The following is a 17,363-nucleotide window of genomic DNA, read 5'->3' as shown; positions in this document are numbered from 1 at the left end:
GTGAATGAAAAACACTTGAAGGAACTGAAATGAATGACTGTGAATGAAAAGAACTCGAAGAACATAAAAGAAGGTGAATAACAAGAGCTTGAAGAACATGAAATAAGGCTAAAGAAGAAACTCCTCAAGAAATACGAAGACGGTAAAGACAGTGATTAAAAAGCCATGAAGAACCAATGAAAAACAAATATGACAAACAAAACGGTATGTAATGGAAACCGTGAAATACATAAAATCAGTGAACGTTGTACTCTGCATCAAGGAAAGTGAAAATCCGACGAATCTTTCTGAATAACAAAAAAAGAGAAAATAAAGGAACAGACAATAAAAAAAAAAAAAACAGAAAAGATACACCTGAAGAAATAGGAAGAAATGAGAGAAAAATAAGAAAAATGGCGAACGAATTAAAATTAAAAATGAAAATGGTAAAAATTATATACCAAAAATACAAGGAAAAATGAAACGCTTGTAACTGACTGAAAATACAAAGGAAAAGAGAAGATACGGGAAAAACCGAGGAAGAAATAATTGCTCAAAGCACAGGTGGGAAAAACAGATAAGTGACTGAATAAATTACGTATGAAAATGGGGATAAATAAATAAGAATAATTAAGTAAAACTGAAGGAGGTTTTCATAGTTATGTTGGTTATTCTGAGAGTCTATCAATGTGTTCTTTATTTACTCTCTCTTTCTCTCTCTCTCTCTCTCTCTCTCTCTCTCTCCCTCCACCATTCAGCTTTCCTTCATCTTCCACCTGCTCTCAACCACTACCACCTTCTCTCAATTCCTCTGTGTCTCTCCACCTTACCCTGACTCCCCATCCACCTAACTCTCCACCCTTCTTCACTCCACTCTTTCTCTCCATCATGTTCTCTCTTTCACTCCCAACTTCCCTCCATCTTTCTCTCTTCACCTTCCCTCCCTCGACTCACCGCCTCCACCAAACTACTCTAGAAGCCACAAACTTTGCTCCAAAAACTCTGCCCTCTAGTTTTTTCTTCCGTCTCAACCACTCCTCCTATCCCTCCTCTTTCCTCTTCCTCTTGGTTTTCTTTCTACTTGTTTTTCTTCCCTCATCCTCACCGTCTTCTTATCTCTTCTTCATATGTCTCTTGTTTCTACTCCTTTTGTCTTCGTCTTCCTCTCCTCCTCCTCTTTCTTTTCTTCTTCTTCTTCTTCCCCTCCTCCTCTGTCCCTCTTCCTCCTTCTCTTTCCCTTCCTTCTTCTTCTTCGTCCTAATCTTCTTCTTCTGCTCTACCCCTTTTCTCCCTCTCCACTTTTCTTCCTCTTCAGTCTTTCTGATATATCTTTCTTGTTCCTCTTTTCTCTTCCTCCTCTTCTTTTTCCTCATCCATTCTCACCTACCTCCTTTCTTCTTCTTCTTCTTTTCCTTCTCCTCTTCTTCCTCCTCCTCCTTCTCCTGGTCTAAATTTATAAAGGTTTGTCATATTTTCGTTCCTTTCTGTCCCTTTCTTCCAGTTTTTCAATCTTGCCCTCTGTCTATCTATCTGTCTATCAATCAATCAGTCACTCAGCCTATCTATCTATCTATCTATCCATTCTGAATATGCCTCGTACTGACACATGTTTTCCTTTCTTTCCCCAGGCCATCACAATGTCTGAAGTCAAGGCGATATTACAACGCTGCCAAAAGGAGCTTCTGGCCCTGTACAGACCTCAGAATCCCTACTACATCCCCCTCCACAACACATCCAGTCCCTTCGGCCTCTCCACCTTCAACGACTCCTACTCGGCGGAGGATGAGTGGCTGGCCTGGGGGGGAACCGATGCCCCGCCGAGTGAGTGGGGTTCGAACTGGCTCGAAGAGGTAACCGAAGCCCCGAGCTACAATTTCACCGTCCTGGTCCTGTGCGACCATTGCAACTTTACGGACGACGAGCACGATATCCTGTTCGAGTCTGGCGTGTGTGTACCGTCAGATTTCTCCTCTTACATGCCTCTAATCTACATCATGTACACCTTGATCTTCCTCGTGGCACTGTTCGGTAACGCCCTGGTTCTTCACACGATAGCGGCGAACCGTAAGATGCACACGGTCACCAATCTCTTCATCGCTAACCTTGCCGTAGGAGACCTGTTGATCATGGTCCTGTGTGTGCCCTTCTCCGTGGCCTCCATCATCGTCTTGCAGTACTGGCCGTTTGGGGAGGGCCTCTGCGTTTTCGTCAATTACTCACAGGTACGAGGAAAGGTGGATGGATGGATGGATAGGTGGATGAATGGGTGGTTGGGTGGACGAAGGGAGAAAATAGGTGGATGAATGGGTGGCTGGGTGGACGAAGGGAGAAAATAGGTGGATGAATGGGTGGTTGGGTGGACGAAGGGAGAAACTGATGATTTCATATTGTGTGCCTTTCTTAGGGAGGGAGGGAGAGAGAGAGAGAGAGAGAGAGAGAGAGAGTTACATAGAGTTACATAGATACACAGACCACACAGACCTTACGGTCCCTACGAGGTGGTCCGGCCTTAATCCTAATATAGTGCATAGGAGCAGGAGAAAAGGATAGCACAGCAGAAGACTCTCTCCCCCACCCTCCAGACCCTCCGGCATTTGCCGTACAGGAAACAAGAGAGGAAGTAATTAATACCTTGTAGGAATGAAAAACCTGAAGGAATTTTATAGGATCGGCAGAAAGTAGAATAATATGGAAAAGGAAAATTTGGGCATACAGCCACATACTTACTCTATACATGCAATTTTTTTTTTTTTTTTTTTTTTAACGAAAGATGAACAGAATGCTTATCTATTATATATATACTAAAATATTGTCTGTGTCTAATAGACACATGAATGCAGACGCGAATATGCAAATTGCTCCATCCTAACTAAACGATACCAATTGCGTCGAGATACATGTCCAGTCTCTTTTTAAACATATTTATGGTACCACTCTCAATCACATTCCCAGGGAGTTTATTCCATTCGCTTACAACAGAGTAAGTGAAGAAGTTTTTGGTTGTATCAAGATTAGCCCTTCTTGCTTGCAACTTCATACCATTTCCTCGAGTTACAGTCTCGGTAATTACTGTGAATAGCTTGCTTGAATCAGTATTACTAAAGCCTTTTAGAATCTTAAAACATTCAATCAGTTGTCCCCTGAGTCTCCGTTTTCTAAGAGAGAATAAGTTTAATTCTCTGAGTCTCTCGAGGTATGGTTTATTCCTCAGGGACGGGATTAACTTGGTAGCCCTACGCTGGACCGCTTCCAGTAGTTCTACATCTTTAATTAGGTGAGGCGCCCAAAATTGCACTGCAAACTCTAAGTGTGGCCTGACTATGCTTTTGTATAGGGGGATTACAATATCTTTGCTTTTATATGTAAAATGTCTTTTGATGAAGCTTAGGGCCCTGTTGGCTTTATTGGCGGCAGAGATACATTGATTTGAACATTTCAGATCGTCTGAAATTAGTACGCCTAGATCTTTAACTAGTGAGGACTTGCTAATGATTTGGCCCTTCATTTCGTAATCATACCTTTTGTTTTTCTTCCCACATTGCAGTACCTGACATTTGCTTACATTGAAGGACATTTGCCATTTTTCTGACCAGCTGATAATTTTATTAAGGTCATTTTGAAGGCTAATTCTGTCTTCTTCAGATAATATAGTGTTGCCGATTTTTGTGTCGTCTGCAAATTTAGAAATGAAATTGTTTAGGCCAACATCGATATCGTTAATATACATAATAAATAGGACTGGTCCCAACACTGATCCCTGAGGAACACCACTGGTCACTGGAGCCCAGTCTGACTCTACTCCATTTATAACGACTCGTTGCTTTCTCTCACTTAACCAGCAATATATCCACCTATGAATATTTCCGTCAATTCCAAGTGATCTTACTTTTGTCATTAGTTTATCATGCGGCACTTTGTCAAAGGCTTTCTGGAAGTCTAAGTAGATTATATCAAGTGACCTGGTACAATCATTCATTTTAAAAAGTGAATCGTAAAACTCAATTAAATTTGTCACGCATGATCTCCGCGTTCTAAAGCCATGCTGGCTGTTCCTAATTACGTTATTAGTTTCTAGGGACTCAACTATCCTATCTCTAATTAATGCTTCGAGGATCTTTCCCAAGACAGAGGTTAGGATAATTGGTCTATAATTACCTGGTTGATCCCTACTGCCCTTTTTATATATAGGGGTCACGTTAGCCAGTCTCCAGTCTGCTGGAACCTTTCCTTGTTGTAGGGACTTGTTAAAGATAGATGTTAGAGGACTGCATATTACATCCATCACATTTTTTAGTATTTTAGGGTAGAAATTGTCTGGGCCGGGAGTCTTATTACCGTTCATTTTATTAAGTTTATCTCTCACTTCATTACTACTAATATGCATATCACTTAGTGCGTTTTGGATTGACATTTGATGCTCTTCGATGGTGTCATTGGCGTCTACTTTGAAAACTGAACTGAAAAACTTATTTAAAGTAGAGGCAATTTCCTGATCGTCCGTGATAAGAACACCCACGTCGCTGATAAGTGGACCAACTCCCCCCTTGAGAGAGAACTTTAGCTTAGATGAATACAAAGAGCTGGGTAAATGTTTGGATGGGAATGTTTGACTTGCGGTGGCTGGAGGGACGAATATGGCAAACATGAATAGAGAGAGAGAGAGTCACGCACAGATGCTCTCTCTCTCTCTCTTTCTCTCTCTCTCTCTCTCTCTCTCTCTCTCTCTCTCACACACACACACACACACACACACACACACACACACACACACACACACACACACACACACACACACACACACACTCACACACACAGAGTTGTCTCCCACTTTCTGTTCATACTTTCTCACATTATCTCAAGGTCTCTTCTCCAGCCCTGCACACTCTCATATATTCTCCTTGCCAGCCTCTCACTCTCCATTAATATTCGCACCGTGTCCACCCCATTCTCTCTCTCTCTCTCTCTCTCCCCTTTTCCCATCCACCTCACTCATACACTCTCCTAGTTAATCTCTCGCGCTCGACTTATTTATTCTCATACCTTATCTCTCCACTTCCACCTCCTCTCACGCTCCTCACCCACACAGGCTCTTCTAGTCAATCTCTTTCCCTTCCTTGCAGTCCCCCCCCTCAAAAAAAAAAAAAAAAAAAAAAAAAAAAAAAAAATGAAAATGGGAGTACAAGACCCGAAGACTTTTACACTGTCATAAATCTCCCTCACGTCATTATTACTCGCGTGGGGGGTGACCTCCAGACCCAAGAGGGGAAACTTTTGCATCCTCGACCTTGCATAACTTTAACCTTGAATTTCATACTTGTGATTTATGGGAGCTGGATGATTTTGGGAGCAGGTCAGTCTATGAGGATTGGAATAAAAAAGAAAAAAATATTCGCAGTCTGTATTTAAATTCTGCATTTTTTGCTAAGTTTGAGACTCTGGGTATAAACTTAAGAGCCCGTTCTCATAGGCTCAGCAGTCTTTCTACGTACCATAAACATCCCCATGTTACCACTTCGGCCCTAATACACACCGTTTATGCAGAATATATTATTGGACTCTCTCTCTCTCTCTCTCTCTCTCTCTCTCTCTCTCTCTCTCTCTCTCTCTCTCTCTCTCTCTCTCTCTCTCATACAGCACTGGTGTATTGATTTTACCATCTCCCCATCTTGAACACTGTAGTAGGATAGCAGAACTAGAATCTTATGCTAGTCACGAAGAAGTGCTATACAAAGGATGCAGAGCCACAGTATCATCTTATTATGCTACTGGACTACGAGAAATTAGCTACTTGACACGAAAATCTCTGCCAACTTAAAGTGAACGAAGTATTGACTGAAAAGAAAATTAAATATCGGTATTAGCCTCCGTAGAGTTTGTGACATTTTTAGGTGGGAGAAAGTGCGTTGTTTATTATTATTGTTATTAATATTAATATTAATATTATTATTATTATTATTATTATTATTATTATTATTATTATATTATTGCTATTATTAATATCATTGTTACTACTACTACTACTACTACTACTACTACTACTACTACTACTACTACTACAACAACTACTACTACTACTACTACTACTACTGCTACAACAACAACAACTATTACTACTACTACTACTACTGCTACAACAACAACTACTACTACTACTACTACCACCACCACCACTACTACTACTACTACTACTACTACTACTACTACTAGGGTTAAGATCTTACCAAATTCGCATACTGAAAAGAAAGCATTTGGTAGTGAAATGTGGTTATCGTTTACCGTAGACTTTACGTGCTCTGAACTGGGAAAAATGCATTATATTTCTCCTTCGTGATTTATATGAGTGGCACACGTTATTTTGCCAGTCAGTAAAGGTGAAATATTGCCAGCCTCGTCTATTACCTGGCCATGTGGAGGGAATAGAGAATGAGAGACTGACGAGGAGGGTGTATGTGAGTGAGGTGGAGGGGAACGGGGAGAGGGAGACGCAGGATGAGATGGAGAGATGAGGTGGAAAGGTGTATGGTATGGGACAGGTGTGTGAGTTGGAGAGAGTACTGCCTGATGGAGGAGGACAGGGTGACATGGAGGTGATTCATTTGTGGCCACCCCTTCCGAGATTAAGGCTTCTGATCATAGATAGATGGACAGGCAGATAGATAGACAGACAGACAGACATATAGACAGACAGAGGAAAACAGGGAAAAAGTAGTGAAATGTGGGTATCAACTTCCGTAGTCTTATTTTACCTCCCCAAGCTCAATCATCCCGTAAGAGCAAGAATATAATTGAAAAAAAAACCTTCATGGTGAAAAAGTGAAAAGAGCTGGAAGATCTTGTGTGTGTGTGTGTGTGTGCGCGCGCGTGTGTGTGTGTGTGTATGTGTGTGTGTGTGTGTGTGTGTGTGTGTGCACGCGCGTAAGGATCAAAATTGTGAACTCCATCTTCACTGAAATTTGGGTTTCAATATCCGTAGATTTATTTCTTTGGACGTCCATGATTTTCAAGGGCTGGCGCATCACTCTCTCCCTCTCCCTCTCTCTCTCTACTATATCAATCTACAGTATCTGTGTGTGTGTGTATTGTTATTCACTGTGTCCAGAATTACACTATATTTTCTCCAGGCCCAGAAATATTACCCCAAATGCCAAACTTTGTAAGAAAAGATAATAATATATCAAAGGAGCAGAAATTCACCAGAGAAAACCTTGCGCCTCATAGAAAACGGGTAGGGCAGACTTGTACAAAATGGATGGTGTAATTTATGTTCCACCTGTTGATATGTTTACCCTTCTCATTGTTGAGGCAACTTTAGTCTTTCGTTCTACCTGGTGCCAGACGATTTAACTCAGCTGAGGGTGTGTCCTAGGAGCCTGAGAGTGTTGATACTTCTTCCATTAACCCTTTGACACTGGGAACAACTCTAGTTTTCCTATACTCTTAACACCAGACGATTTTCATTTAGCTGAGTGTTAAATGAGCCTAAGAGTGTCAGTACTGGAATTTAACCCTCTCATGATGGGGACAACTCTGGCATTGTACCCCAGCTCACTCAGACGATTTTATTCAACTGAGAGTATGTAAAAGCAGACTGAGTGATAATACTATACTCCTTTCACATCAACTTGGCCTAGATTTTAGTCTTTTTGCAACTTATTTGGCGTAGATCAGTGACTTAAAATTCTCAAAGCAAACTACAAACCCATTTATTTTTAGCGGTCATTTTTGGAACCCCTATGGTTATTACGTATAGTTAGCCTGCATCCCATATTACAGAATGCAGTTAGCAGCTATATAGGAAGACCAGATTCGTTCCATCATTGCCACGTAATTCAGAAATCAGTCAAATTTTGGGGGGCCCGCATCCCCCTTCTCGATTTTAATTTTAAGCACATATGAAAAAGATAAAGTGAAGAGTAAGAGGTTTAATGATGAAAGTTACAGTAATCAAAGAAGTGTTACCATCCCCAAGGCTAACATAGCATAGCATTACATAACATAACATAACCTTAACACAACAGTATAACATGGCAGCATAACATGATATAACTCAGGACAACATAGCCAAACACACTACCTAATCTAACTTAACATGCACCTTCCTGGAAAAGAACAAGTGAACATAACATAACATACCATAACAGTCTGGAAAAGGTGTTCAAACCCACCAAAGTTCCTAGATTTTGCTGCTCTTTCTCCTATCAAGTATTTCCCGTCAGTTTCCCTTTCTCACTGTTCTTTCATCCTTTCCATTTGTTTTTCTCTCCCCAGTTTACGCTTGATTTTTCACCCTCCTGTCTCTAGGTCCGTGTTTTTCAAGAGCGCTGTGTTTTTATTTAGCTCTGTGTTTCGTTTAGTTTTTTTTTTTTCTGGAGCTGTGTCTTTATTCTCGAGCTTTGTGGGGGTTTTTTGTAGCTCTGTGTTTTCTTCTAGAGCTCTGTGTGTTTTTTTTATGGGGCTGTGTTTTTTTTCTTTAATTGTGTTTTTTTTCTGGAGCGCTGTTTTTTTTTTTCTAGAGCTCTGTGTTTTTTTTTCAGGAGCTCTGTGTTTTTTCTGGAGCTCGTTTTTTTCCGGAGCTCTGTGTTTTTTCTGGAGATCTGTGTTTTTCTTCTACTGTATTTTCTGTATCCTGTTTTTTTGTTCCTCTATGGCTTTTAATTTTTCTCTAGCTCTGTTTTTTTATATATCTGTGTTTTTTTTTGCCCTTCTGTTTTTCTATAGTGATTTTTCGTTGCTGTTTTTTTCTGAGGCTTTCTGTTTCTTTCGTTCTGAATTTCTGTACCCCAGTGTTTTTCTGTGTCCATGTCTCTCTGTAACTCCTCTCCTATCTCCAGTTTTCTCCTTTCCTCCATCCCACCCTCCTTCTCTCTTCCACCTTCCCTCCTCTCTCCATTTCTCTCCTTTCCTCGGTCATCATCTTCACTTCCTTGTCTCCCTCTCTCCTCACCACCTTCCTTCCTCTCTCCAACCCTCTCTTTCCTCCATCATCATCTTCACCACCTTTCTTCTCCCCTCCCTCCATCTCCACCTTCCTTCCTTACTCCAGATTCCTCCTTTCCCCAGTTACCTCTTTCTCTCCTTCTTCCCTCTTTCTCCACCTTCCCCTCCACTCTTCAACTTTCTCCTTTTCTCCATCATCTCCTTCACAGCCTTCCTTCTCTCTTCCTCCACTTTCCCCTCCACTCTTCAACTTTCTCCTTTTCTCCATCATCTCCTTCACAGCCTTCCTTCTCTCCTCCTTCCCTCTTCCTCCACCTTCCCCTCCACTCTCCAACTCTCTCTTTTTCCCATTATATTCTTTACCTTCCCAGCGACCTTCCACCCTATTACGCTCCACTCTGAATAGGGTACGTGGGTCCATGCTCTGATAACCATCCATCCATCCATCCATCCATCCACCCAGCCGCCTTTCTATCTGTCAGTCCTTCTATCTCTACAATCTATTTTCCATTTTGTGTATGTATGTATGTTTGTATATATATATATATATATATATATATATATATATATATATATATATATATATATATATATATATATATATATATGTATGTATGTATGTATGTATGTACGTATGTATGATGTATGTATATATGTATGTATGTATTTTTTTATGGAAGGTAGAAAGAACCGAACTTTGGAAGCCTGCAAGATTGTTCCGAGAGAGAGAGAGAGAGAGAGAGAGAGAGAGAGAGAGGTGCCTGAATCCTGTCAAACCATCTCTCTCTCTCTCTCTCTCTCTCTCTCTCTCTCTCTCGCTCTCTCTCCTCCTTACACAATATCTCTGTCTCTCTGTCTATCCACGTATCTACCAATATCTATATCTTTTATCCTCAGAACGTGCCCAGTTTTATCTAAGCACAATACCCTGTCTCTAAGTCTAAATATCTCTCTGTCTGCCTGTTTCGTTGTCTTTATCTCTCTCAATTTCTGTACATCTACATCTCTGTCTCTTTTTCTGTCAATTTCTGTATATCTGTCTGTGGATCTATCTCGCTGACATTCTCTCTGTTAGTTTCTGTACATTTATATCTCTGTTTCTTTGTCTTTCTGTTAATTTCTGTACATCTGTCTACACCTCTGTCTCTCTTTCTTTCTGTTAATTTCTGTATATCTATCTCGATGTCTTTCTCTCCCTCAGTCAATTTCTATATATCTGTCTCGATGTCTTTCTCTCCTACTGTCAATTTCTCTATATCTCTCTATCTCTCCGTCTCTTTATCTCCCCCAGGCTGTTTCCATTCTGTACATCCGTCTGCATCTCCGTCTCTGTCTTTCTGTTAATTTCTGTATCTCGGTAGCTTTCTCTCTATCAATTTCCCAGTATCTCTCTATCTCCCCCAGGCTGTGTCCATCTTCGTCTCTGCCTACACGCTGGTGGCCATCAGCGTGGACCGCTACCTGGCCATTATTTACCCGCTAAGGCCACGTATGACTCGTTGCCAGGCCAAGTGTATCATAGCAGGGGTGTGGTCCTTGGCTCTCTTCACGACGCTGCCCATTGCCTTCGTGTCAGCCTTGGATCCGACAGGTGAGTGGAGGAAAGGTAGGGGGGAAGAGAGGGAGGAAAGGTTGGAGAGAGGGAAAGGAAGGAAGAAGGAAATGCTGGAGGGAGAGAAGGAGAGGAAGAAGGGAGGGAGGAAAAGTAAGAGAAAGGGAAAGGAGGGAGGAAGGAAAGGCAGGAGAGAGAGGGACAGGACGGAGGGAGGAAAGGTAGAAGAGAGGGAAAAGAGGGTATGGAAGAAAGAAGGAGGTGGGGAGAGAGAAAGATATAGAGGTAAAGAGAGAAAGATTATGGGAAGGAGAGGAAAAAATATTATTGTCCAGACTTTTCATTACCATTTTTTGATACTGTTCATCGTCTTCGTGTCAGACTTATTGAGGGAGAGAGAGAGAGAGAGAGAGAGAGAGAGAGAGAGAGAGAGAGGACGGAAAGCGGTAGGGAAGGCAGGTAAAAAATAGAAAAGGATGGAGGGAAGAAGTATTATTTATTATTGTTTTGAGATCAGCCCTTATGGTCCTCCTCATATTTCCCATTATTTTCCTGTCAGAGCTGGATTTTACAGTTGAGTGGAGAGAGGAGGGAGGGAAGGAGGGAGGGAGAGGAGTGAGAAGGGAAGGAAGGAGGGAGGGAGAGGAGAGAGGAGGGAGGGAAGGAGGGAGAGAGAGGAGAGAGAAGGGAAGGAAGGAGGGAGGGAGAGGAATGAGAAGGGAAGGAAGGAGGGAGGGAGAGGAGTGAGAAGGGAAGGAAGGAGGGAGGGAGAGGAGAGAGGAGGGAAGGAAGGAGGTAGGGAGAGGAGAAAGGAGGGAAGGAAGGGGAGAGGGAAAGGAGAAAGGATGGAAGGAAGGGAGAGGGAAAGGAGAAAGTGTGGCAGGTGGAGGGGAAGGAGAGGAGTAAGGATGGAAGAAAGTAGGGAGAAGAAGGAGAAAGGATGGTAGGAATAAGTTGGAGGAAAGGATGGAAGGAAGGAGCGAGGGAATGGAGAAAGGAGGGAAGGAAAGGGGAAGGAAATGAGAAAGGATGGAAGGAGTAAGGGAAGGAAAGGAGAAAGGATGACAGGAACAGAGGGACGGAAAGAAAATGGAAATGGAAATAAATAATATATATATATATATACAGTGTGTATATATATATATATATATATATATATATATATATATATATATATATATATATATATATATATATATATATATATAAATTAGGACACAGTAAATAACACCTTTAGGACATGGAACTAAAAAAAAAAATGGGAATGCTTAGAGAAGAGCAAGAGTGGAGGAAAGGAGGGGTAAGAGGGAGGAAGGAAAGGACACAAAAGAAGAGTGGAAAGGAAGGAAAATGCACAAAGAACAAGGAAGGAAAGAAGGGAGAAAGAAAAGGGAGAGGGAAAGAAGAGGAAATTGACAAAAGGGAAAAGGAAGAAAAATAAGGGAAACTAAAAAGGAAAATGAACGAGCGAGGAAAGGGAAGTAGAAATAAGAGAGGAGGTGGACAAGGAATAGAAATATAGAAGAAAAGGAGGGCAATTTAATAGAGAGAGAGAGAGAGAGAGAGAGAGAGAGAGAGAGAGAGAGTTTCTATCTACCAGACAGATAGTTGGACAGAAGAGAGATCAGGAAGCAAAGGAATGCAGTACGGAAATTAATTGCCAAAAAGTTTTATTGGAAAAGTTATAATCCTTTTTCTGATCCTGCCCAGACCTCAGCTGGAATGTGTCTGCCAGTTCTGGTTTCCAATCTTTGCACAGGGCGCGGGGGAGCCACTACAGATGCTAAATTGAACCACTAGACTCATTCCTCCATGAGAGAGAGAGAGAGAGAGAGGCATCTCTGGAAAAAATAGAGGAAATACTCGACTTAAGGAAAAGACTCAACAATATGGAATAGAATCGAATGGAGAGGAGAAGAGAGGCAGGAGGGAGGTAGCGGAAGAGGGAAGTAGAGAGGGAGAGGGAGAGGGAGAGGAGGAAGGAGCAGTGGGAAGAGGTAGGGGAAGTGTGAGGTAGGAGGAAGAGGTAGAAGAAGAAAGAGGGAAGAGGGAGGGAGGAGGGAGAAGTATAATAGAAAAGGAGGAGATGGAAGAGGAGGACTGAGGCAGGAGGGAGATGACGAGGATAAGGGAGGGAAGGAGGGGGTAGGGTGATGCTGTGAGAGAAAACGGAGGTTGATATAAGGGAGGCTGCCTTAAGTTCAGAGAGAGAGAGAGAGAGAGTGAGAGAGAGAGGGGGGAGAATAATGCTGGTCTTATCTGCTGAGTTGCAACCCATTACTACTTTCTAATTATATACGTGGCTGCACTTTACATTTCTCTCTCTCTCTCTCTCTCTCTGACACAAAGATATAAGGAAATCTTTTATCATTGGAATCACTCGAGAAGATCAAAGAATATCGTAGGGACCAATGTAAGGTGATGCACATTGGTCCTGGAAATCCAAGGACCAATTACTCTTTGTGAGGAAGTGCAAACAGCAGTACTGACCTGGTAGATGTTATAGGTGTACTAATCTGCACTGATCTAAAGTTCTCTAAATAGCGCTTGTAAGTAGAAAAAAAAACGCACAGAGGCTTTTAAGTTATATAGAAAGGTAGTAAAGTTAAAGGAATAAGATGAGAGTCATCTCATCTCTCAGTTCAGTTTTCTTGTACGGCCGCATCTGGAATATGTTGTGCAGTTCTGGTCGCCAACCCTTAAAATAGATATCGCCAGCTTTGAGTCCAGACACAGGCTACTAATTTGATCCCATCTATCAGGCACGTGGGGCACCAGAAAAGGCTGCGGACGCTGAGCGTCTTTCGTTGGAGACCAGGTGTTAGTACGGGTAGCTAACTGAGGTTGTCAAAATCCTTCATGGAGTTGAAAGCATCATTACTAGCTGCTACTTACTCTTAGGAACCACGATAAGAAGTATGGCTTGCAGCGTTTCTACCATGATACATTAAGTAATTTCATCACTTACATGATTTAAAGTATCTAGAATCGGCTGCCAACAGATGTAGAAGACCGTTTCTCGACCGAACAGTTGAAGACTCGATTGGAAAAAAATTTGTTAAGCCTAATGTAATGGTTGGCTGATTGTTTCCTCCATTCTTGTAAATTTTCCTGGCCCATCATATTTCCCCCTCTAATTCGGCGTGTTGTGGGTCTCAAAAGTATCGTTTCCTAATATGCGTGAAACATTAGGGACCACAGAACGAAGGTCACTGAAATATTAGTGTCCGACCTATCACACGCTGGTAGCCCTGATATCGGGAGGTGTCATATACCCCCAGTTATCCCTCTTTGCAAACATATAGCAAATGTTATGTTTATATAGACACTGGCCATACACAGTGAGACGTTGGTAATGTCAGCAGTTGTTCCAGTGTTTTCAGTAGCATCAGACCCCCCTAGACCCCAATACTTCTGTGACTCATAGTACCTCATATACTGTGCTCGACCTGAGGGTGGGAGGGGTCGGTGGGAAGGGTGGGGAGAACATTCATCTTTGCTATACTTTTCTCTCACAACTAGAGTAACAGCAGGCATCCGATAACCTCACCCATTTTATCACCTCGGAAGGGATCATCAGACCTTTTGAGGCGCTGCTTGCCCGTGTCACTTGTAACTTTCTCTCTCCTTCCCCCCCTTCACTAGGCTCTATTCACACACACACACACACACACACACACACACACACACACACACACACACACACACACACACACACACACACACACACACACACACACATCCACGCAACCACACCCACACCCACACCCACACACACACACACACACACACACACACACGCACGCACACACTGGTAAACACAAACATTATCTTCCTCCCAGCTGCATTCAGATAAAACGAGAAATTCCTGGACAATTTTTCTGCTTCAGCGTCCCATTCCCAAAGGAGGCTAGTTCCCCCTGCGACGTCCTTTTCTTTTCTTTTTTTTATATACTCTCGTTTTCTTTCCGTGTTGTCGTGTCTTTTCTCTCGTTCCCTTTGCAATTTCGTGTCGGTATTTTCAGATCTCTAAAAATATATCTCTCGTCTCAGCTTACATTTTCTATTTCTCTCTCATTTCCTCCGCATCTTCGCTGTGTTCTGACCAGTTTTCATCTCAAATTGCTTCCTTTTTTCTTGTATTTTATTTATGTTTACCCGCTTTGCCAAATTCCTTTCTTCTCTATTACCTTGTCTTTGCACATTTTCTTTAACCCTCTTTTCTTATTTTTCACGTTTTTCATTTTTCCTGTGACTACCTTTTGTTTTGTTTTGGTTTGGTTTGTTTGTTTGTTTGTTTGTTTTTACTTTCCAGGTGCTTTCCGTCTTAATGTATATGACTGACCTATTGCCTGGAAGATTGGAAATGCTATGGTTTTGCTCACACGGAAGGGATACTGCAAAGAGATAGATAGGTAGATAGATAGAGGGATATAGATGGCTAGATAGATACCGCAGATAGATGAACAGATGGATTGATAGATAAATAGGTAGATAGACAGATAGGTAGATAAGTAGATAGACAGAAACAGTGTACGATAAATAAAATATAATTAATAAAGATGACAAACATAGTCATGAAAGTTATGATTTCTACGTGAGAGAGAGAGAGAGAGAGAGAGAGAGAGAGAGAGAGAGAGAGAGAGAGAGAGAGAGAGCATCATGACTCTTAAATATTTCCCATTCTCTCCGTGTAATCACCAACAAGTGGATTAATCTTAGGCTAACAATTGCTTAACACGAAACTGTTATTTAGCTTTTTATACCGAGCAAGATTAGTGTAGCAATATTCCTTCCTTCAAATGACTCTATTCCTCTCTACCATACGATTCTCAAGGTCACACTAATTGCCCAGTTTGACCCCTTCAATCGATGATATTTTTTCTGTCTTTATGTAGTCATTTATGTGTTATTTATTGATCTATTTATCCATTTATATATTTTTATCTATCAATCAACTCAGTGGATACCGCAATTTAAGAGTCTACTGGAGAGCTATCTATTGACCTCCCTATCTATCTGTCTGTCTAGTTTCCTTGATTGATCCCGATATATTGATTGACTGATTGATTGATTGACAGATAGACTTTGTACCTTTGACGTTCATTTTCACAAAGACTTGTTTGTTTTTTCTGTATTTTTTTTTTTTTTTTTTTTGGTCACTCTCCTCTCACCTTTCTTCCCCTCGTATGACTGAACATCTTTTTCCCCTTTTTTTCCTTTCCTTTCCCCTCCCCTTTTTATATTCTTTTCCCCAGGTAATCCTTTCGCTAGCCTGTCGCATTCTTCCTTTGTTTTTCCAACCTCTGTTCCCCTCACCATTTTTTCTCGAACTTTTTGCATACCTCTTTGATTTCTTGCGTTACTTTTTCATTATATTTCTCAACGTTTTCTAGTACCTTTTTCCAAGCCCTCCTTCCACTATGTTTGTCTTTTAATTCACTTTTTCAGTCTTTTGCTTTTTTACCAACACGCTTTTTTCTTTTTATCGTCATCATTTTTCTTTGGGCATATGGAGAGAATGGATAATGAGCGATTGGCGAAAAAGATAACTAGATCTGATGTGAGAGGTGTAAGGCTGAGAGGGAGACCACGAATAGGATGGATGGACAGTGTGAAGAGAGCGCTGGATGCGAGAGGGATGTCTGTTGAGCAAGGCAGAGTGGCTGTGCGTGACTGAAATAAATGGAGAGAAATTGTGAATGAATAAATGATGACGCAGTCCTGAGGGGATATTCTCCCGCATTTGGTCTGATTAGCTAGTCAGGTCAGGTGCAAGTAAGGGGATGGGTCTGTTATGATGTGGCAGGGGCAAACCAGCTCTGCTGTCGGGCCTTGCTGCGGATGTCACTGATTGCACTGCGCAGTTGACCCATGTGTGGTGTGGTGCGGTGAGGATCTGTCCGTTCTCCCCTTTGGGGCTAAGATGCGAATGACTGTGTTTGAATGGATGAGTAAATGGGGAATGTGTCGTCCTGTCTCGGCTACCTCCCTTTCCATGGGAGAAGCAGCCTAGGTATATAGATAGATAGAATAGTTTTTCTCTCCTTCATCAATTGCTTAGCCTCTTTCATGCTTCATCAGTGTTGTTCCAGTTGTCTTCATATCTACACTTCCTTTATTTCGCACCGTAATTTTCTCTTCTCAAAACTGCTTTAGAAATAAGATACTGTAGTGACCTTAAGTAATATAACAATTTATTACTTTTCAACTTCGTTATGATGCTTCACTTGTCTTCAGTTTTTTTTTTTTAATGTTTGACACAGTATTTAATTTTCTATGACCCCTCCTTTTTAATTCATTTTTAAGAGCGACGTTCAGCATTCTCAAAAAAACTGAATATTTGCTTCCTAATTTCACAATGTATATCACATTCCTTCACATTTTTTTCTTCATTTCAAAGCAAAGTACATCGTTTTGCCGCAAGGTAGTCAAGAAATTGATTGTTTGAGTGACCTTTACAATTCTCTAAGAGGTTTAACAAATTTCCTGACTACTTATATAACCTGTACCACTTGACCTTATACCTCTCAAAAAAAAAAAAATTATAGTCTTCAAGTTGTTTAATAATTTCCTAGGCCTAAAAACGTCTTAAAAATGAGTTACTTAAGTCCTATTCGGTATTATCTTAGTATTGTGCAGTACCTTCTTACCAACTTCTTAAGATTGTTATTTCTCTCCTTGTACACTGTATGTTAAATTTCTATGCTCATAAATTTAACTTCCTCAGTGTGGTGACGTAATTTTTAGACCCACGTTCACGATGAGAGAGTGGATGTTACGTTTTGCTCGACGTGTGTGTGTGGGGGGGGGCCTCATCCCCTCACTTCTGCCTCTGCCCCAAATTGAATGGGGACACACACTAACTTTCCCTCCTGGACAAGCCATTCTCTCT

The 17,363-nt window shown here is 41.4% G+C and overlaps 1 protein-coding gene across 1 annotated transcript in view; it reads left to right on the top strand.

Annotated features, from left to right (window-relative positions):
- The first annotated feature begins 1,958 nt into the window (after positions 1-1,958).
- The window catches only part of LOC145409657 (substance-K receptor-like), an 80,567-nt gene continuing 65,162 nt past the window's right edge, over positions 1,959-17,363 (top strand). The window contains exons 1-2 of the mRNA XM_080280008.1: positions 1,959-2,201; positions 10,321-10,507. Coding sequence (XP_080136134.1) covers positions 1,974-2,201; positions 10,321-10,507 — 415 coding nt within the window. The 5' untranslated portion in view covers positions 1,959-1,973. The remainder of the gene's footprint in view (positions 2,202-10,320; positions 10,508-17,363) is intronic.

The sequence above is a fragment of the Coenobita brevimanus genome, chromosome 82 (genome assembly GCF_032717465.1).
Source record: "Coenobita brevimanus isolate Jiangsu-jjx chromosome 82, ASM3271746v2, whole genome shotgun sequence".
In the NCBI taxonomy this organism is placed as follows: Eukaryota; Metazoa; Arthropoda; class Malacostraca; order Decapoda; family Coenobitidae; genus Coenobita; species Coenobita brevimanus.
Note: the sequence above shows the minus strand (reverse complement) of the source record. Positions and strands in the feature narration are given on the sequence as shown.